Consider the following 22,105-nt stretch of genomic DNA (forward strand, 5'->3'; position numbering starts at 1 on the left):
ATATAATACATAAGACACAAAAGATTTGTCTTTTTATAATAAACTTTTCAATAAATGCTAATTAAATATAATATAAGTTATAAACTTTTGAGTGTTAAATTATAATTAAGAAAACTTTTGAGTTGTATTAGTTAAAAAAAAGAGATTTCAAATTAATGTGGTTTAAGGAATTTAAAAAAAAGAATTTCAAATACATGATATTGAAAAAAAATAATAATAGTTTTATAAGTATTTATGATGTAGGAAAAGAGAAAAATTAATTTTTTTTTTATAGAAAAACTCGGTTGAGTTGGGTTGCTAACCGTATAGTCCGGGACCTTCACAAATGCGTTGTTGTTCGTGCGCTACACTCGACCACGGCAATGGAGGCACTAATCGCGTCGTACGGCGACACTTCTTCCGACTCAGAATCAGATTCTCAACCGCCGCTTGCCGCTTCCGTTGACAACCACTCACCACCGCCATCCAGTCTTCCTCCACCGCCTATCGACCTTCTTAACCCTCCCAATTCATCCGGTAAGTCCAGCAAACGCCTATACGTATTGTACTTAAACCCTAAAAAGCAAGGACACCAAAAAAATCGGAGCTTGGAGCGTTCGAATTTTTATGATAAGTTTTGGTTTCTTTTCAGGAACGTTCGATTACTTGCAGCGTAATTCGGCCAGTAGAATTCGGAGCTTCCCTCACATCGAAGGCAATTACGCATTACATGTTTACATCCCAGGTTTCATTTCTCTTTTGTTTTTCTGTTTTTGCCTCACAGTTTGAAACATTTTACACCTCCTACATTTCTTGGTACTAACTCTGACTTTTAAAATCACAAAATACTTGATCGATGGACGTCTTTTACTAAAAATTCTGAATAAAATTGACAAAGAAAATGAGGACCTTGTGGATCAAAATCAGTAAAATCAAAATGTTTGAAATTTGTGAATCAGTATGGGACATTCATAAAGGAAATTCCTGCAATTTTTACATGGAAAGGGGATTCAAAGATTGGGAAAAAGTTTCTTATATAAACTAAGATTGACATTTAGAAGTCGTAATCTGTGAGTTCAAAGTCTTTGTTTTATACTCTATTTTTCTTGACACGAAAAGTTGAGATTTGACTTATAGTTGTGTAATTTGTTAGATTTTTACAACATATTATTAGGCAGTATTTGGTTTGCAGGTTTTTATTGTCAAACTCCTGATCTTTAAAGTACTGACTGCTTCACTGACAGTATTACATTGCAACTGTTTATTTGTTCTTAATGAGATTGCCTGACATAAACCAGTTATATTATATAGTATTTATACCATCTGAAAGAAAGAAAGAGCTGGCCCTGTTTTTGAAGAAAGCCACTTCCCTTATACCAGATCTTCATGTTGTGGATCTTGATGTTCCATTGTCTATGCTGCTAAAAGATGAAGAGAAGCTAATACAAGTTGCCTTAGGGAGGGAATTTCACATAAGTCTTGGAAGAACTGTTCCCATTCGTGTCCATCAAATAGACTCAATGGTCGCAATGCTTCGCCAAAAACTTCAGTTTCAGAAACGGTGTCAACCTTAAACCCTTGAAAATCTACAACATCAAACTTTGTATAAGGTTTTAGTTTAATTTTAGTTTTTGGAAACAGGTATCTGATTGATTTCAACAAGTGGGAGGTTTTTGTGAATGATGATCAGACACGTACATTTCTTTCGGTTGAAAATACAACGCGAGGTGTAGCTGAGGTAACGAAACAGATCCAAACCGTTAATGAGGTTTACAAGCTGCACAATCTTCCTGAATTTTACAAGGTTAGTTAGTGTTGGTGTTGATAGGACTTAATTAATAAGTCCAGTTCTGTTTGATTTACATGTGAGATTATAACATAAAGAATGGTGTGTTATTTGAGACTACGTACAGGATCCTCGGCCTCATATATCAATAGCATGGGGAGTAGGGGATATCAGTGAATCTGTTAAGAGGGTGGTGGAAGGAGAAATGAGAAAAAAAGTTGGAGGAAGATGTATGTTTACCTGCAAATTTAGTAGCATTGTGTGTAAAATTGGCAGTAAAACCTATAATATATGTGGATGAATCTCAACTACAATGAACATGAGTTGGGAAATATTTTGTAAATGCAATAAGGTTCCTCCATGCTGGACCAATTTCTATTTGATCCATTTATCATGTCCAATTGTCCATCCATCCAATCCCTCAGTTTGACAAACACACACCCAATATTATGAATCAGTCTCAATAGTTTCATTTTGTCATATTTCTGTGTATACCGTCTTTAATTAGATCAATTTCGTGTTATTAAAATAAAATATGATAGCGTTTTGTGTTGTGTTTTTAATACTAAACAAAAAAATGTTCTGTAATTTCTGAGACCCATTGGCACCATTCTACCTGTATAAGGTGGGACATAATTGAAAATAAGTTTTTCCATAAATAAAATTCCTAACCAGAGACCGGGTCAATGGACACATAAAGTGACAGTTTGGTATCTCTCTCTCTCTCCATTGACTGCGACTTTAAAAGAGGCACTGCATGAATAATTTGATTTGAAGGAGAAATTCTATAAAAGTGGATCAAATCGTAACATATTTCTTAATGCGTTTATTATTAATAAAAATTTATCCTATTATGAAAAGACGTTCATTATAATGATTTATTGTGAGTTTAACTTTTACTTTTCATAATATTATATAGTACAAATGACCAGTGCATGATATTAAATAATTAAAGGCTTACAAAATGAGGTTATATTGTCATTTTAGGTTGCAGTTTTAGGTCATATTTTACCAAAAAAAAAAAAAAAAAAATTAGTTTGAAAATGTAGCTATGATTGGAAGTTAGCAACGGAAGCTATAACTTTTATAATTCTCATCTATCTGTCTGTTTTTAACTTTTTGGAATTTTGCCCCAAATGTTTTACATTTTGATAGATTTAGTTCCTATAACAAAAGTTTTTATTTTGATAGATTTAGTCCCTACAAACAAAGTTTTCATTTTGATAGATTTAGTCCCTACAAACAAAGTTTTTATATTTTGGCAGATTTAGTTTCTGCAACAAAGGTTTTATATTTTGTCAGATTTAGTCCACACAACAAATGTTTTATATTTTGATAGATTTAGTCCTTATAAAATCTTTTGACAGATTTAGTCTCTACAACAAAGGTTATACATTTGTTAGAAAGGGTAAATTACACCAATAGTCCCTCGTACAAATGCCAGAAAGCGTGTTTAGTCCCTATTTTCAAAAATTAACTCGGACCGTCCCTCGTTTGCTTAAAACTTGCATGTTTCGTCCCTTAAATGTGTTTTTGTTACAAATGTAGTCCACACCCCATTTGAAATGACTAAAATGCCCTTGAATATTTATTTATTAATCAATTTAATATTATTTAAAACTTAAAAAAACAACTCTCTCTAATCTCTATCTCTCTTAGTTAAGCTGCAAAATACCACAAGTCCACAACCACCTTCGATGTCACACAAACATACATACACATACACACACAAACTCTCTCTCTCTCTCTCTCTCTCTCTCTCTCTCTCTCTCTCTCTCTCTCTTCTTCAACACCTACTCTTAGTTTCCCCAACCCATCTGCCCCTTCACTTCCAAAACCCTCACTCTATTTTTACTGATTAGAGATAACAGAGTAACATAAAACACACACACACACACATATGGGTCTGATGCGATATCAAGATAGATGGAAAGTGAGATGGAGATGTAGCACGATACAAAGAGAGAAGTAGGCTGAAGAGACAAACTCGATGAAAATGGCAGTTCCCTTCTTCTTCGTCCTTCTTAAATCCAAAAATTGAAAATGATGAAGGTTTCGATTTTGATTTTGAGTTTCAAGTTCGGTTTGATTTTATTTCGATGGATTCGCCTTGGACCTGATTTCGATTGCGGTGAGATGTCATAAAATCGTGATCGATTGAAATTGGTAGCTTCGATGGTCGTTGGGGAAAGGGAAAGAGAACGTGTTTGCGGTGAAAGGTGGTGGTGCCAGAGGAGTTGGTGCTCACACAGATATGTGGTGGTGCCAGTGGAGCTGCATGTTTCCGGTAGCGGTGACGACTCCAACGAGGGCTTGAGGTGTATACCGATGGCCTCATCGGTGGCTTCAGGTCCGCCATCGATGACAAAACCATGGATTTCCTCAAACCATTCTTCTCATGTCCTGATCTCCACACCTTCCTCATCCGGTCGTTGCATCATAAACAGAGCTTGGTGGGTTGTGATGGTAGCCTGGTTACTTCACCGGAAAATCGAACCTATTGAGTGACCGAGTCACTAGATTATGATGTTATTCTCCGGCACTCGGAAAAGAAAGTAAGAAAAAGAGTAGATGTGGCTGGTCTCGCCAGAAAAAAGAAGAGGATGAGGAGTTGTTTAGGTGTTTGTCGAGAGTGAATGAGACAAAGGGAAGGAAACTGGGGAAAAGGGAAGGGGAAGGGTGGGTCGGTGCATATTTATTATTATTATTATTATTTTTAATCTAAAAATGATAAATAAAAATTAAAAAAAGAAATTCTTAAGGGCAAAATCGTCTTTTTATGTCTGGAGGGATGAAGTGTGTAACTTTTAACCAAATGAGGGACGGTCCGACTTAATTTTTAAAAATAAGGACTAAGCATGCTTTCTTGCATATGCACGAGGAACGATTGATGTAATTTATCCTTGATAGAATTAGTCCGTGCAACAAAAGGCTTTATATTTTGGAATTTGGAAGATTTAGTCCTTGTAATTTTTTAATTTATAGAAAAAATCCCTGTAAAGTTTTTTCTTCAAAAACAGTTCATATGTGTAAGATTTTTGTATTATGACAGGTTTGACCATTATGTACGAAACTAATTACAAAATTGTCTCTGTTAGCTTTTACTAAACTGCCGAGAATACATAAAAAAAACTCGACCCCATTGTATAACATGAGTTTTATTATTTTTATTTTTATTTTTTTTTCTGGTTTATATAAATAAATATTCGACAAATATAACTGTAAGCTTTTGAGATATGTTAGTTATATTAAATTTAAAAGTTAAAACTTAAAACTTATAAAAACAAAAAACTCAAAAACTATTTGAAGTAATTCTTGAATTTAGAGTTTCTAGTTTAAAATGATGGTTTAATCTCATACTTCCGAAGAAGTTTTTCTTATTTAAATAATTTATTGAAGTTATTCTCTCAAAAAATCTAGGGGTGGAATTGGTACAATACCAATTCGTTTTTTCTTAAACCGTGTACCGTACCAATTATAATTGGTATAAAAAATTTGCTACCGGTACCGTACCAATATATTTGGCTACCAATAAGTTCAGTTGATACAAATTGATAATGATATATACCGATTTCTTTTAATTTTCTATTATAAGATTTTAAAATAAACAAATACATTTGGTATTTTTGATGTTTAGCAAAGAAATTAGTTACACAGTTATTTTAATTTACAAAAGAATTCTATTGAAAGTAAAGCTAAAGTAACGTTTTAATTTTGTGTTTTAATGTGGTAATAACTATTGACTAATGCGACCAAATAACTTATATAATGTTCTTAAAACTGTAAACACTAAACACAATTAACAATTGAAAAATACAATTTCGTTTATATATATATATATATATATATATATATATATATATATATATATATATATATATATATATATATATATATATATATATATAATATGAATTAGTTGGTACGGTATTGCCATGATATTTAAACTTTGATACCATTACAACACCAAGATTATTCAATTGGTAAGATACTACCAACCAAATATGTTGGCTACCCAATATATTGGCTACCAACTTTTTCAGTTCGGTTGATAGCATGTTGGTTGGTTTTAATTTGGTATAATTTTGACACTCCGTCAAACACGCTCTTATATTGTAGAAACCCATAAAATGATAAAATCAAATATTTACAGTTTTTATATTTATATATAATACATTCTATAAAAAAACAAATTGACTGAATTTAGGGTGGACTCTGGTTTGTTGAGTTTTGACTTTTGACCCCAATTTCACTAGGCTCCATATTTAGTATTCTCACCAGGAAAGTTCATCTCTGTTGTAAATTTCGTTCCTATCTACTTTTTCTGTCTATCTTAACATATACGTTAAATAACACTAAAAGAACAAAATATTACATAAAACAATTTCTTTGAAATGAATATTATATTTACGTCATAGTGTCACAATCAACAAATTTTTGGTTGTAGTGGTTTGATTATTAATCGAGACTAAATTTCATTTTAGTGGTCCGTGTGTTTTTGAAGAATTCTTTCTTCTCTCAACCTTTTGTATTATCTTCACTGCCATGAAGTCGCTCACACGTGTCGCTGTTTCTTGTTCTTCAACTTGCCTTTGGCTTCTCTTTGCTTCATCACTTTGCACCTTGTGTTTCTGTAATCAGAACTCAGATGAAGTAAAATGTATAGCCACCGAACGATCGGTGCTTATCCAGTTGAAGAACAACCTCGTGGACCGTGCCAACCGCCTCTCTTCTTGGTCCGGTGACGACTGTTGCAGTTGGTCCGGTGTGGTCTGCGATAACTTCACCCATCACGTCCACGAGATTCACCTTCGTGGACTACCTGATCAGCACGGCTATTGTCTTGGATCATTATTTGACATTAATGATACCAACCAAATTTTAGGAGGAATCATAAGTCCTTCTTTGATAAAGTTAGAACAACTCCGGTACCTAGACTTGAGTTGCAACGATTTTGGATTCACCCCGATTCCATCATTCGTTGGCTCTTTTCAGAATCTGAGATATCTTAACATCTCAATGTCCCAATTCTCGGGGGAAATTCCTCATCAACTCGGGAATCTATCGGAGTTGCTTGTTTTGGATCTTAAAGACGGTTATCTTCGTTCGGAGAATTTAAAATGGATAGAGAATCTGAAGCAGTTGCAGTACCTGGATATGAGTGGCATCAACCTCACCGGAGCTTCAGATCACTGGCTTCATGCGATCAACACTCTACCTTCTTTGCAAGAACTGCACCTTGCTTCATGTGGCTTAACTCAATTTCCTAGTGAGCCGACTAGAGTTAGTTTTACTTCTCTTATGGTCTTGGATCTTTCGAATAACTTCTTCGAAGGTTTGTTGCCTGGGTGGGTTTTCAGTCTTCGTAAATTAACTATGTTAGATCTTACTCGTTGTTTTATCCGTGGTGTAAATCTTGGAAGTCAAGGTGGTTTTGACAACATGCTTTCTTTAAGGACTCTTCTTGTTTCCACCAACACTTTTGTAAATACTTCTTCCTTACTGAACGGGCTGTCTAGCTTAAGGAACCTCCGTTTTCTTGATGTTAGTGGCTGCCATATTTCTGATCCAATTCTTGGCAAACTTCAGAACATGTCTCATATTGTTCATCTTGACCTATCATACAACTATATAGTTGAGGAGATACCTAAATCTTTTAGTAGTCTTTGCAACATGACTACCCTTGATCTTCAGTCTAACCATTTTTCCGGAGACGTGTCTGAGCTTCTTGAAAGATTTTGTGAATGTGAGTCGCCTAAACTGGAATTGATAGCCTTAAGTCGCAATTATCTCACTGGTCGACTCCCAGAAAAACTAGGAAGATTGAAGAATCTGGCCAGCATTGATATTGGATACAATATGTTAACAGGGATTCTTCCACGTTCGCTAGGTAATCTATCGACGTTGGAAAATTTGGATCTTCGGTACAACAGATTGAATGGAAGTCTTCCTGAAAGTATTGGAAAACTTGGGAAACTAAGTAATCTAATACTTGATCACAATTCATTAACAGGTATTGTGACCCAAAACCATTTCGCCAATCTAACAGCCTTGAAGTCTTTGTTGGTTGGAGGCAATAAGTTAGCGTTTGACCTAGTCAATAACTGGATTCCACCTTTCCAACTCTATGAGTTGCTAATAGGTTCTTGCAATTTAGGCCCACTTTTTCCTTCATGGATTCAATCGCAAACAAACTTGATAGGGTTGGATTTAGCAAACACAAACATATCAGACACCATCCCGAATTGGATCTGGAGTATTTTCCCTTCTATATACTTCAACATATCCCATAATAACATTACGGGATTGTTGGGAGATGTCACTACTTTTCTTGGCCCAGGACCAGTATTAGATCTAAGTTCTAACAATTTCCATGGTGAGCTACCTCGTAATTTCAGTAAACTTGATTTGTATTACTTAGATCTTTCATCCAATAATCTTTCTGGGTCTCTAGATCAGTTCTTGTGTTCTGGAATTCAAGAATCGCGACAGCTAAGTGTTCTTAATCTTGCTAACAACAACATATCAGGAGGTCTCTCTGATTGTTGGATGAATTGGGAATCTTTAGTAATCTTGAGCCTAGAGAACAACAAATTATCAGGTAGAATCCCGTCATCTTTGGGAAAGGTATCTTCGTTGGAGTCACTTGACATAAGAAATAACAAATTGTCGGGTGAAATACCGCTGTCACTTCTGAATTGCAAAAGCTTGTTGATTATTAAGCTAGCAGGAAATGAACTCACGGGGAGAATACCAGCATCAATAGGAAGAAATGATTCAAGTTTGAAAATTCTGAGTCTTCGTTCCAACAAGTTAGAGGGTGAAATCCCGGATGAATTATGTGGTCTCAGTTCAATACAAATCTTGGATCTTGCTGACAACAATCTTTCTGGGTCCCTACCGAAATGCTTTACAAATTTCAGTGTCTTTTCTGGAAAAACGAAACCCACCGCGTATGATGACTATGATCGATTCAAGAATCAACAACCAGGCAGCATATCATTGGTGATAAAGGGACGATTTTATTCATATAGCACCATTGTTTATCAAGTGACAGCATTAGACCTTTCCAATAACAACTTGTCTGGGTCGATTCCAAATGAACTCGTGTCACTTCCAGGCTTACGATACCTGAATCTGTCACATAACAAATTAACAGGAAGAATTCCCAACACTTTCGGTGAAATGGCAGAGCTTGAAACTTTAGATTTGTGTGTGAACTATCTTAATGGGGAGATTCCTTTAAGCTTGGCTGGGTTAAGTGGTCTGAATTTGTTGAATGTATCATACAACAATCTTACAGGAAGAATCCCGACAGGCAGTCAGCTTCAAACCTTCAATGAAACAAGTTTCACTGGAAATGCACTTTGTGGGGCTCCTCTTGCATCGTGTCAGCCTGTTACCAGTGGAACTACCGACAATGATGATGAATCTGATCATACCACTGATTGGATCCTAGTGATATGTATGATCGTTGGATTGGCTGTTGGTTTTTGGAGCACGATTGGGACGTTGATTGTCAGCAAGCAATGGAGAGATGCATATTATCATTTCCTAGACGAAATGAGGATCAAGTTTGCAAATTTCATTCTTCACGTACTTGCCAATATAAGTTCCATGTTTACGATGATGAGTTAAGTTACTGGTATACTTTCTATGTTTTGACATTCAAACAAAACTACATTTATTATATCTCACAAATATTTTTGTATTTTTCTCAAATTTTGTTAATACAAATATAGTGAAAACATATATAGGCTTAGAAACTTGTAAAGGTGTTCTAGGAAAAATAAAGGATAATATCATTATAGCCATCACTTTTGTTTTAAAAGGTCCCTACTCTAAGGTATAAAGTCCATGTTGACATGCCAAAAATGGTATTGAACTATTTTTTATCCGGTTTCACCGGTAAAAAAGGATGACATGGCTATAAGGATGATGTGGCTAGCTATCTAATTTTGTCTTCGAGGGTTGTGATTAAACCCTTCAATCTTCACTATCAAACTTTTTTAAATTGGAATTAGTCATTTTTAGTTATTTTGTATGTTTTGGAAACAAGTATGTGATTGATTTCAACAAGTGGGAGGTTTTTGTGAATGATGATCATACACGTAAATTTCTTTCAGTTGAAAATACAACGCAAGGTGTAGCTGAGGTAACGAAACAGATTCAAGCTGTTAATGAGGTTTACAAGCTGCACAATCTTCCTGAATTTTACAAGGTTAGTTAGTGTCGGTGTTGATAGAGACTTAATAAGTCCAGTCGTGTTTGATTTACATGTGATATTATAACATAAAGAATGGTGTGTTATTTGAGACTACGTACAGGATCCTCGGCCTCATATATCAATAGCATGGGGAGTGGGGGATATTAGTGAATCTGTTAAGAGAGTGGCGGAAGGAGAAATGAGAAAAAAAGTTGGAGGAAGATGTATGTTTACCTGCAAATTTAGTAGCATTGTGTGTAAAATTGGCAGTAAAACCTATAATATATGTGGATGAATCTCAACTACGATGAATTTCGTTTGAATTTTTATAATATTTACAAAATATTTCCTAACTCGTGCAAAGTTGAAGGGTAATGTTCCACCAGTTGCAACCAAATTTTATAAGAAAATTGTTGTTGCAAATGACATGGTTACCTATCCAATCCATCTGATTCGCCCAATTGATCCATTCATCTGTCTTTCTGACATATTTTTTTGATTTATTCACCTCATCAATAAAATCCATTTATCCAATTGATCCATCAAATATGTCTATTCATTTTACTCGTCTAATACATCCATTCATCACCCGGATTGACCTGTTCAACTTAAACATGTTGAAAATTCTAACTATACTGCCAATTTTGTTAGCTCTAATTAGGACTACTATTTACCTTTTTTTTTTCCTGTTATATCATAGCCACTAGATTTGGTCTGTAAATAAATTAAATAGTATTGTAATGGTTTTTTGATGAAAGTTAATGACACATGGTTGTTACAATTGTGATGAGTTGGCTATGGTCCATCTGGACCACATCAACGAAGAGAAAGGGTAGAGTCCAAGTAATTGGATAATTAGTTTCTTTAGATTACTAGGTGTGGGTAACATGTTATCACACCTAAAAGGTGCCATGTCAACATCCTACTCATACATGGTGTTATAACACCCAAGGTGGAAATGAACAACATCTAATAACATGTGATAACACCAATTATTTTCCATTTTTTTTATTTTTCTTTTTGATGTTTTTTTTCTATATTTCGAATTTGTTTATTTATTTATTTATATTTGAAAAGTAAAAAATAAAATTTTAATAAATCTTAATTAAAAACAACATTAAAAAAATTACAACAAAACACAAAAACATTTAAAAACCTAAAAAAAACAATAAAACAAAAAAACAAAAAAAAAAGATGATAAAACCTGCATTTTTTTGCCCTAAAACTATTCATCTTCATCTTCGTGACCAACATAGATGTAATCCCTCAAGTCTTCACGAAGTTGCTTGTGTTTTTGTTGATTTTGAATATCAACCACTCTATGTAAATATTCTGATGTCCCTGGTTGAAATTGCACATGTCTTGGTTCCGTAGGAGAATACGTTGCAATATTGCGTCCTTTATCTTTAACAACCATGTTATGCATTATGATACATGCATACATGATATATCGTAGAGTATCTAACTCATAAGGTCTCGCCGCATGTTCAACAATGTGTCATTTTGATTTCAAAACCCCAAAAGCACGTTCAACGTCCTTACGTGCTCCTTCTTGTCGTCTCTTGAAATATATATATATATATATATATATATATATATATATATATATATATATATATGGGTTAAGTTCAAATGAGAATATTATTTAATGTGAGAACGTGAGAACACTACTTTATGTTACTATTTTATTATGAATTTTGTATATATACAACGATATGACATTATTCATCAACAAATATACGAACAATCACACATTAATATTCACATTAAAATGTTGTATGTACAACTTTATGACATTATTCATCACCGAATATATGAACAATCACATATTTAACATTCACATTAGAATTTACTAAATGACTACATATATATCTAAATTTTATAGTAGAATAGCAATATAACATTGAATATATTCATATTATAATTACTAAAATACTATACATATTAAATTCATATAAAAATAGTAACATAAAGTAGTGTTCTCACGTTCTCACATTAAATAGTGTTCTCATTTGAACTTAACCCATATATATATATATATATATATATATATATATATATATATATATATATATATATATACACACCACCGTGAAAAGACATCTTAACCAATTTTCTAATACTTTTTGTATTATATATTTCAATGTACGATTTAATCTAAAAACTTTAATTTTTTTAGTAGTTTGTATCTTAGATTAAAAAATAGCATAGAAAATAGAATTAGATTAAAAACTTTAATTTTTTTAGTAGTTTGTATCTTAGATTTAAAAAATAGCATAGAAAATAGTATTATAACATAAATATATCTTTTAACATGTCCTTGAAATGATCAAAACTTTAAAATTGTTTAATAATCTTTTGAAATAGTACATTGTATATTAAGCTAAATTTGAAAAATATAAATCTATTTTATAATATAATATGAATCTATTCTAATAATTAGATAAAGACCGTATATGTTGGTCCATTATTTCAACACCAAACGTCTTTTCTCATTTATATATTACAATTTAATCATCAATTTATATTTATAACATTTATAATTAATTCGATTAGTATATAATATTTATATCGCCAATTTATTTTTGGAGGCCACTTTCTTTTTCAAATATTAGATAATATTACAATTTGTAACATGAGTCTTTTTTTGGTTTAAATATATTCTTTTGGAATGTTTAAATAACTAAATATAACGTTTTTTTATTATTAATTTATCAAATTAATTAATAAATTATAAACTTACATACTATAATAATTAAGTTAAAAGAGTTAAAACAATGACAACATATTTACTACTATGAAACCATCAACATCAAACATAAAACGATGACAACATATTTACTAAATTGTAAAGTTTACAAGAAGCGAATATCAATTATAAAATTTAAAAAATCTCTAAAGGCACGTATTATATATATACACCTTACATAAAATGTTAATTTATCTTACAAATCTATCGAACTACGAAACCATCAAATACAAATAAGTTTTAATCCTTACTTTTTTAAATATTACATTTTTTTTTTCCTATTTTGATATTGTTTTTAATGTAAATGTATACATTACATTTTTTTTTCCTATTTTGATATTGTTTTTAATGTAAATGTATGATCTTTTATTTTGTATTTTATTTTAAGCTTAAACTTTTTTATTTTAAATAAAAATCTTAATCAATTCTAGACTCACAATACAATATGAGTACATCTTTTCATCCATATTAATAATTTGTTTTAATTGTATTCATAATGATTTATATAAAAAGGTAAAAAAGTTATGTTTCTAAACGAGATACAACAATAATTTTCATGTCTGACGAAGCAACCCGTAGTCTGGTAATGTCACTGCACAAGAAATCATAGACCACTTTCCCAATCAAGATGGAAAAACCTTACCAGATCCACTACAACGTTGTAAAGAGTTGACAAAGAATGTTTTTGTACCATGCACAAAACTTCCATCGATTAAAAATATCTGTTTCACAATCACCACAAGCAATGACATAAAATGTCCACAACCAACAATCACATCACCTCGAAAAACACCAAATACACCTTCAACAACAATGGATCAGCAAACCACAACAACTACGGAGTCCTTCACCCGTACTAAATCACGTGAAACCGGAAAACGACTCCAATTAGAACATACAGGTATGAATAACATATAACCGTTTATTTATATCCAACACATAACCAACATTTATCCATTTCACAGAAACTACATAGAAAACACCACGTCCTAAATGAATGAAATACAAAAAACCGTGGCGAAGCGGACGAAGGAACACATGCCCAAAGCAGTAAAACTATTTGATCTTTTCAAAACATACATAGACTTATTGTAGTACTTTGTTGTATCACTTTTGCTCCTTACAATGCTACATTCAACAAATTATCTTTATAAACACTAATTTGTAAATATTCACAAAAAACTATGTCATCTTCGGACGAACATATTCAAAAACAATTGTTGTAATATTTTGTTGTATCTATGAATTTGTTTCATATCAAATAATATTTACTTTTCAATTTGTTGCTATTAATGAGTTTATTGTTCATGAACTTCATTATTCTGTTTTACTTTGTAATTACATCATACTCTTTCCCTATAATATTTAACTATAATAAATATGTTACATAAATGGCCCTTGTGGCAACAATCTATTACAAAAATGGTCATTTCTAAATTACTCGTCGTCTTTTCAACTTTTTGTTAAATATAGTTACATGGTATCATTGACTTGATCTTTATGCCAACAAAGTAAGGTTTAATCTTTCATATTACCCTTTTAGTACGAACTTTGCATTCTCTTGCCAAAAAGGGTGTTCTCCATTATTTCAGAAATGAGCAGACTTACAAATCTCATCAGATTATTTAAAAAATGAGAAGAGTTATAGATCTCATCGACCCTCATCTTCATAATTTGCAACACAAATATCAAACATTATCTTATGTAACGTTAACGACATTATCAAATACACTACTTATATAACTGTTCTGGTTAGAGGAAGTAGTTATCATATTTTTAATAACAATCATAATTGAATGCATTTACCATTTACAAAACAGTGGCAAAAAAAACAACAATTAACGACCAATTACATAGAATTGTAAATGGTTTGGAGTGATCAAGACTAATTAATTAATACCCATAATTGCTTGGTGCACTCCATGATCTGATAATTTTGTCTTTTTTGCTATTTTATAAAACATCATTTATATATTTATTTTGCTTTAAAAAAATTACGAATAAATATTTAATTATTATACATTCGGATTGTCCTAAACCTGTCCATCCCGCTCGGTGAAATAAACTATTCTCCAAATATCGAAAAGAAACTAATATCCAGACGCTATATTTTTAATTTTTTATGCTGGAAAAGTCTGCCGAAATAACACTAATCGTCGAAACAAACTATCTTACACCGCCGCATTTCCCGGGTATCCTACTAGTATATATATATATACTATATTATTAAGGATATTGCCCATTTCTTGAAAATTAAGAGGTACAACATATATTACTTCATGTACAATAATATTAAGCATATAACCATTTTTATACGTATTATACTACGCGGATCATCTACATATTACAGTAGAAGGACCTTACCTGATCTCCTAAACACAGCTGCCATCTAACCTATTCACATCGACACCACCAAAGATGCAGTGAAGACTTCCCCTTTCCAACTTCATCCGATGATTCGAGGGAAACCTAGGAGGCGAACGTAGATCAGAAACCATGAAGACTTCCTTTTCCGTTTAATCCGTTATCAGGTAAGAATGCTCCATTAACAATATAGTACAAGAGCCCTCACCTGATGATGATCTACTTTCTTGTTGAACTCGCTTCATCTCCTCATATGCCCATTCAAGACCAGGACAGTAATGAAGTGGCGGATTAAATTGGGTATCCTTAATGTTATCAGGTAAGAATGCTCCATTTTCAATTAGAAATCTGATTGCTCTTCTGTTCTTCTCTTTTGTAGCAGTGTGAAGTGGAGTCCCTAATGGATATGTTCAAGAAAATTACAAGACAGTACAAGGACCTTACCTAATATCCTAAACACAGCTGCCATCTAACCTATTCACATCGACAACACCAAAGATGCGGTGAAGACTTCCCCTTTCCGTTCGATTGATTGATCTGTGGAGGGAAACCTCTGATCTTGATATGTTGTTTGAAAAGAAGGAAAAATTAGGGCAATATTTTTTAGATCTGTAACGGATGCGGTGATGAACCGATCAAACCTCTGCTTTGGTGAATGCCCGTGTGGAGTGGAAAGAAACCCCGGAGGCACACGTAGATCAGAAACCGTCATTTATAAGGTTTTTCCGTTCGATTGATTGATCCGTGGAGGGAAACCTCTGATCTTGATCCGTTGTTTGAAAAAAAAAGGAAAAATTAGGGCTAGATTTTTTAGATCTGTAACGGAGGCGGTGATAAAGACAGAATACTGCTACTCAAGGGTGTTAGTGGAGCTTTCAGGCCTGGTGTTCTCACAGCTCTGATGGGAGTTAGTGGCGCCAGAAAAACCACTCTCATGAACATGCTTGCCGGTATCCAAAAAAATAAGAAACATTCACACGTATTTCTGGATATTGTGAACAAAACGACATCCATTCACCTCATGTTACTGTTTACGAGTCTTTGCTATACTCAGCCTGGCTCAGGTTAGCCACAGATGTCGATGAACACAAGAGAAAGGTCCGTTATACCCTTTTTCAATTTTGAGCACCTTTTTTAGTCGATTATTATACTGGTTTCTCAAGTTGAATAGTGTTTGTTTACAACAATTTGTAGATGATGTGATGGACCTTGTGGAATTGAATCCATTGAAGGATGCGTTAGTTGGATTGCCAGGTGTCAATGGTTTGTCAACTGAGCAACGAAAGAGGTTAACAATAACGGTTGAGTTAGTGGCTAACCCGTCTATAAATAAATTTCTAGCTTTATTTGAAGTTCATTTTTACAAAATGGGCCTCCCGTTATTACTCCTTATCCCGTTATTACTCCTTATCCGTAAAAGTTGTTAAAGAAAGACATTTTAGCCCTTTTTTTTTTTTTTACAGTTTTTAGCAATTTAGGGTTCAATTTTCATGACTCATAACCCTCTCACTCCCATAGCCCCTCACAAAATTTTGATCATCGTTAATACCTCATTTGTCATTCCCGTTCATTCAAGTTTCCTTGCTCATGCTGTCATGCAATTAATGCTCTCCAAAAAACACTGCAAAGCTACAAACGACTACATGACCGTGGATAGTCTCCGCTCACTACTTCGATGAAAATTGGAACTTTGTAATTTATGTTTGGAAAATTGCAACACTAATCTTTTAAGATAATATTTGGTTTTGTTGTTTCCCAAACCGAACTAAACCAAATTAGAATTTGGTTTTGGTTTGGTTTAGACGAATTTGAATTCGATTTGGTTCATTTTCACTAGATTTTGATTTTTGTCAAAAATTGAATCATTCTTATTAATTCTTTTTGTCTGTTTTTGAAATTCATTTTTTGTATGACTCAAAATTGAATCTACAACAAAATATAGACATATGACTTTTCACACCCCGTCTGCTAGGAAAAAAACAAAGTCATGTTGTCAGTATCAACTACCCATTAAAACACATCTAAAATTAAGAACACCTCTCCCAATAGAAAATAAAAAAATGTGTAGTTATATTTGATGCACCACACTCCAATGAATTTAATCGAGCAGTAGTTTAAACATTCAACATAGGGGTGTCAATTTATGACACAACACGAAACGAAATTAGGACGAAATCAAAATTCGAATTCGTTTTCGTGTTGTGTTTGTGTCAAGTATAAAAAACATGATGCCGTGTCGTGTCGTGTTCGTGTTTACAAATCCACACGAAATTGACACGATTGAGCATGTGTTTGTCGTGTTTTTCGTTTTTATCGTGTTATATATGATTAAATATGAATAAAATAAAATAACAGTTATGTAATATTATCTTTGTCGTGTCGTGTCGTGTTGTCGTTTTTTAATTGGTTCGTTTTCGTGTTAGTGAAAAAAACACGACATCGTGTCGTGTCGTGTCAGACAAAAACACGACACGACGGCCCGATTTGACAGGCCTAATTCAACATTATATATCAGGAATATAAAATGTTTCCGTATAACACTAATCGACAAAGAAAACTATTCACTAAAATAAATTATTTGACAACTGTCGAAAAGAAAATAATCACAAATAAAAAAACGATATACAAAAATAGATTATCTTTCGACAAGAAATTACTCCACGAAATTGTAACGACCCAATTTTCACGTCCAAAAATTTCGTTATAAAACATTACATAAAAGCATCAATAGTTAAAACATTGTTTGATTAAACCATTTCACATCGAAAACCAAGTTGAAAACCACAACATTCGATCAATCAAATATCAGAGTATCAATCCCAAAATAAACTCGTAACTGCGGAAACAAGAGAGTGTGTGTGTGTGACATGCTGCTACCGCGCCGGCTCCTTTCCCCTAGCTGAGGAGGTACCTGAAACCAAAACTGAAAACCGTAAGCACAAAGCTTAGTGAGTTCCCCCAACCTACCACATACCATGCAAACACATAACACAATTACTGCTAGGCTATTCTGGGGTGCCTGACTACCCGGTATGGCCATTCTGGGGCGCCGACTACCCATGCGGCCATTCTGGGGTGCCGTCCTACCTGTGTCAAGCCATTCTGGGGTGCTGACTACCCGTCGGTCCTAACAACCGATCCTCGGGGACTAGTCCCCTCCCACTACCTCTATCACATATAACATAACAAGCCAGCATGCAAAACATATCATCACGTACTGTCAGACATTTATGGGGTGTCTGAACTACCCTTCAGTCCTATCAACCGATCTCTACTTCTATCTCATATAACATATCATGCTAGCATATAACATATCAGGTAGTAGCAAACCTAGATGATATCACAAAGACAATCATCTAACATACGACTCCTACTGGTGGGCCGACATTGTGGCCGTAGACCCACCGCTACTGGAAGGTAACTCACCTCGAAGTAGCTGCTGATCTGATCGGGAACTGACTGTCTACTGCTGCTGCTGCTGCTCCGGAAATCCTCCGGCTGCAATTCCCACAACATACTCAATCAAACACTGCTAACTGTCCTTTGGGTAAAATGACCATTTTACCCCTGATCATGCCCTAAGTCAAAGTCAGAGTCAACTTTCAGTTGACCCGACTCGCCGAGTCCCTACCCAAACGATTGTCCTGAATCCCGTTTCTACTCGTCGAGTTAGGCGACGACTCGACGAGTTCTCCTTCTAAACTGATATTCAAGTCCTTCATCCTACTCGCCGAGTTGTATGAACAACTCGTCGAGTTCATCTTCATCCGATGAACACTTATGCTAAGACTCGCCGAGTTGTATGAATAGCTCGCCGAGTCCATCTTCATCCGAAGAACACTTATGCTGCGACTCGCCGAGTTGTATGAACAACTCGCCGAGTCTGTTCTTGATCTAAGGAGATTGCCTTGAACTCGCCGAGTTAGGGCATTGACTCGCCGAGTTCCTCCATAGATGAGTTCAGCTTCCGACTCACTGAGTCACACCCCGTGACTCACTGCTCACTCGACACTACGAAAAGGGGACAAACTCGGAGACTCGCGAACAGACTCGCCGAGTCGTTGCCATGCACCCACTAAATACACAGATTTGCTCGATTCCAGTCCATGCCATTCACAGATCTGGACTCCTAGAACACGAATCACACGTAAAGTTTCCAACTTTACATGTAGATATTCACCAATACAGATTTTAGGGCTCAAAATGTACTTAAAATGGTAGATCCAAGGTTTTCAAGCAATGAGGGTCCATAAAGGCTACATATCCGAGCCCTTAGAGCCCAAACATGCCTAGATCCGAAGTCCCTCAACACTATAAGCTCATTACACAAAGGTCAAGACTAGAAGAAGCCTTGAAATGGCTATCACAAGCTCTCAATGAGATAATAATGAAGGGACAGAGAGGGTTTCGAGTCCAATACCTCTAAAAGTTCTGAAATGGCACAAAGATTCTGGATCTTCTTCCTCTCCTCTTGATCTACCTTCTTCTTCTCTCCAAAACTTCAAAGAAATGCACCAAAATCACCCAAATTACCAAAAGAGGAGTTAGAGCTTCGAGAAGGAGTGTTCTGGACGCAATGGGGGCGGATATGAGGCACAAAACATCGTTTAAATAGGGTGCAACCCCTGAAACTTAGGGTTTCATCCAACAGCGGTGACTCGCCGAGTCCAAAATATGGACTCGCCGAGTCGCCAACTTAAACATGTCCCGGGTCCCGTCCTTACTCGGCGAGTCGGACCTATGACTCGCCGAGTCCAAGGCTAAAAAGAAGGAAAATACTCAATAAGATTTACATACCAGGAACCAGGTGCTACAAATCTCCCTTACTTATTTTTGACTTCGTCTTCGAAGTCTGCTGCTCGATCCTGAAACAGCTTGGGATAATGCTCCATCATCTCGTCCACCGGCTCCCAAGTCCATTCCGAACCCTTGCGGTGCTGCCATTGCACCTTCACTAACTCCACCCTCTTGTTCCTCAAATCCTTCGACTTCCTGTCGAGGATTGCGACTGGGCGCTCAATGTAATTCAGGCTGTCATCAACCTGAATATCCTCCAAAGGCACTACTGCTGAATCGTCCACTAAGCACTTCCGCAACTGGGAAACATGGAAAGTGTTGTGGATTTGGCTGAGCTCGACTGGCAGATCCAGTCTATACGCCACCTTGCCCACCCGGGCCATGACTCGGAATGGTCCGATGAACCTCGGACCTAACTTGCCTCGCTTCCTGAATCGAATGACGCCCTTCCAAGGCGACACCTTCAGGAGGACCATATCCCCGACTTGGAATTCCAAGTCGGATCGACGCTTGTCGGCATAACTTTTCTGCCGACTCTGAGCAGTCTGAAGCCTGCTCCGGACCTGCTAGATCCTCTCGGTCGTCTTTAGCACCACTTCGGTGCTCCCCATGACTCTCTGGCCAACCTCACCCCAGCATATCGGGGTCCTGCACCTCCGACCGTACAACATCTCAAATGGGGAACGGTCAATACTCGCGTGGTAGCTGTTGTTGTAGGAGAACTCGGCCAGGGGAAGATAGGTATCCCAGCTACCACCGAAATCCAACACGCATGCCCGTAACATATCCTCCAAAGTCCGAATGGTCCGCTCGCTTTGACCATCCGTCTGCGGGTGAAAGGCGGTGCTAAAATGCAAACGAGTGCCCAACTCGTCATGAAATTTCTTCCAAAACCTGGAAGTAAAACGCACATCCCTATCCGAGATAACTGAAACTGGCACCCCGTGCCGCGCCACGATCTCCCTGATATAGATGTCGGCCAATTTCTTGGCCGATATGCTCTCCTGAATCGGGATAAAGTGAGCACTCTTGGTCAATCGATCCACGATGACCCAAATCGAATCCACTCCACGCGCGGTCCTGGGAAGTTTCGTGATAAAGTCCATCGTGATATCTTCCCATTTCCACAGTGGAATATCCAACGGCTGCATCTTGCCATGCAGTCTCTGATGTTCGGCCTTGACCTTCCTGCAGGTCAAGCAGCGCTCAACGTACCATGCCACATCCCGCTTCATGCAGGGCCACCAATAATCTAGACGAAGATCCCTATACATCTTCGTCGCCCCGGGATGAATAGAGAATCGGGACTTGTGCGCCTCCTCCATCAAAATCTGGCGCACGCCTCCGTGATACGGTACCCACACCCTACGGTGTAGTGTCAATAGTCCTCGGCTATCATAATCAAAGGAGGAAACCTGACACACCACACGCTCACTCTTCCGATGTTCCTCCTTGATAGCCTCCTGTTGGGCCTCCCGAATCTGCTCCAACAAGGGAGTCACTACGGTCATCCTCATGCATATATCCCTGATCAGTGCCGCCTTGCGGCTAAGCGCATCGGCCACCACGTTGGCCTTCCCCGGGTGGTAGAGGATCTCGCAATCATAATCCTTAACCACATCTAACCACCGACGCTGCCTCATGTTTAGATTCGGCTGATCCATGAGGTACCTCAAACTCTTGTGGTCCGTGTAGATGGTACATCGAACCCCGTAGAGGTAATGCCTCCAAATCTTGAGGGCAAAAACCACCGCCCCTAACTCCAAGTCATGCGTCGGGTAGTTCGCCTCGTGAGGCTTGAGCTACCTCGAAGCGTAGGCAATGACATGCCCCCTCTGCATCAGTATCGCGCCCAACCAAGAAATAGACGCGTCGCAGTATACCACAAAATCCTCTACGCCCTCTGGCAGGGCTAAGATCGGCGCCTTGCACAGTCTCTGCCTCAGCGTCTCAAACGCAGCCTGCTGCTCAAGTCCCCACCGAAAGACTACGGCTTTCTTTGTCAGCCGCGTCAGGGATACGACTATCTTGGAGAAGTCCTGAATAAATCTCCGATAGTAGCCTGCTAATCCCAGGAAACTCCGAATCTCAGATGGAGACTTCGGAACCTCCCATCTCATCACGGCCTCGACCTTGGCCGGATCGACCAGAATCCCGTTCTGGTTGACAAGGTGTCCGAGAAATTGCACCTCACGCAACCAAAACTCACACTTGGAGAACTTGG

General features: G+C 36.2%; 2 protein-coding genes and 1 long non-coding RNA gene across 6 annotated transcripts; all 3 read left to right on the top strand.

The window, feature by feature from the left end:
* The first annotated feature begins 289 nt into the window (after positions 1 to 289).
* LOC145070971 (U6 snRNA phosphodiesterase-like protein) lies at positions 290 to 2,166 on the top strand. 2 transcript variants are annotated; one of them, XM_079017923.1, is made up of 5 exons: positions 290 to 516; positions 632 to 724; positions 1,291 to 1,540; positions 1,621 to 1,783; positions 1,882 to 2,166. In XM_079017923.1, exons 1-5 carry the CDS (start codon positions 363 to 365, stop codon positions 1,915 to 1,917), a joined length of 696 nt encoding a protein of 231 aa, XP_078874049.1. In that variant the 5' UTR covers positions 290 to 362; the 3' UTR covers positions 1,918 to 2,166. The 2 variants fall into 2 exon arrangements, with proteins under 2 accessions (XP_078874049.1, XP_078874048.1); XM_079017922.1 differs by having other exon boundaries at positions 1,893 to 2,166.
* A 4,027-nt stretch (positions 2,167 to 6,193) lies between these two features.
* On the top strand, positions 6,194 to 10,324 carry LOC145070970 (receptor-like protein EIX2). 3 transcript variants are annotated; one of them, XM_079017921.1, is made up of 3 exons: positions 6,194 to 9,398; positions 9,892 to 9,986; positions 10,082 to 10,324. In XM_079017921.1, exons 1-3 carry the CDS (start codon positions 6,311 to 6,313, stop codon positions 10,115 to 10,117), a joined length of 3,219 nt encoding a protein of 1,072 aa, XP_078874047.1. In that variant the 5' UTR covers positions 6,194 to 6,310; the 3' UTR covers positions 10,118 to 10,324. The 3 variants fall into 3 exon arrangements, 2 of the variants coding, with proteins under 2 accessions (XP_078874047.1, XP_078874046.1); XR_013690172.1 differs by having other exon boundaries at positions 6,197 to 9,410; positions 10,093 to 10,133; XM_079017920.1 differs by having other exon boundaries at positions 6,201 to 9,398; positions 10,093 to 10,324.
* A 4,793-nt stretch (positions 10,325 to 15,117) lies between these two features.
* Positions 15,118 to 16,473, top strand: LOC145069743 (uncharacterized). Its single transcript, XR_013689659.1, has 3 exons — positions 15,118 to 15,251; positions 15,464 to 16,182; positions 16,279 to 16,473. It is a non-coding gene; the product is annotated as an uncharacterized LOC145069743 (long non-coding RNA).
* Positions 16,474 to 22,105: the final 5,632 nt, after the last annotated feature.

The sequence above is a fragment of the Lactuca serriola genome, chromosome 8 (genome assembly GCF_051521515.1).
Source record: "Lactuca serriola cultivar US96UC23 chromosome 8, Lser_US96UC23_V15, whole genome shotgun sequence".
NCBI classification, from domain to species: domain Eukaryota; kingdom Viridiplantae; phylum Streptophyta; class Magnoliopsida; order Asterales; family Asteraceae; genus Lactuca; species Lactuca serriola.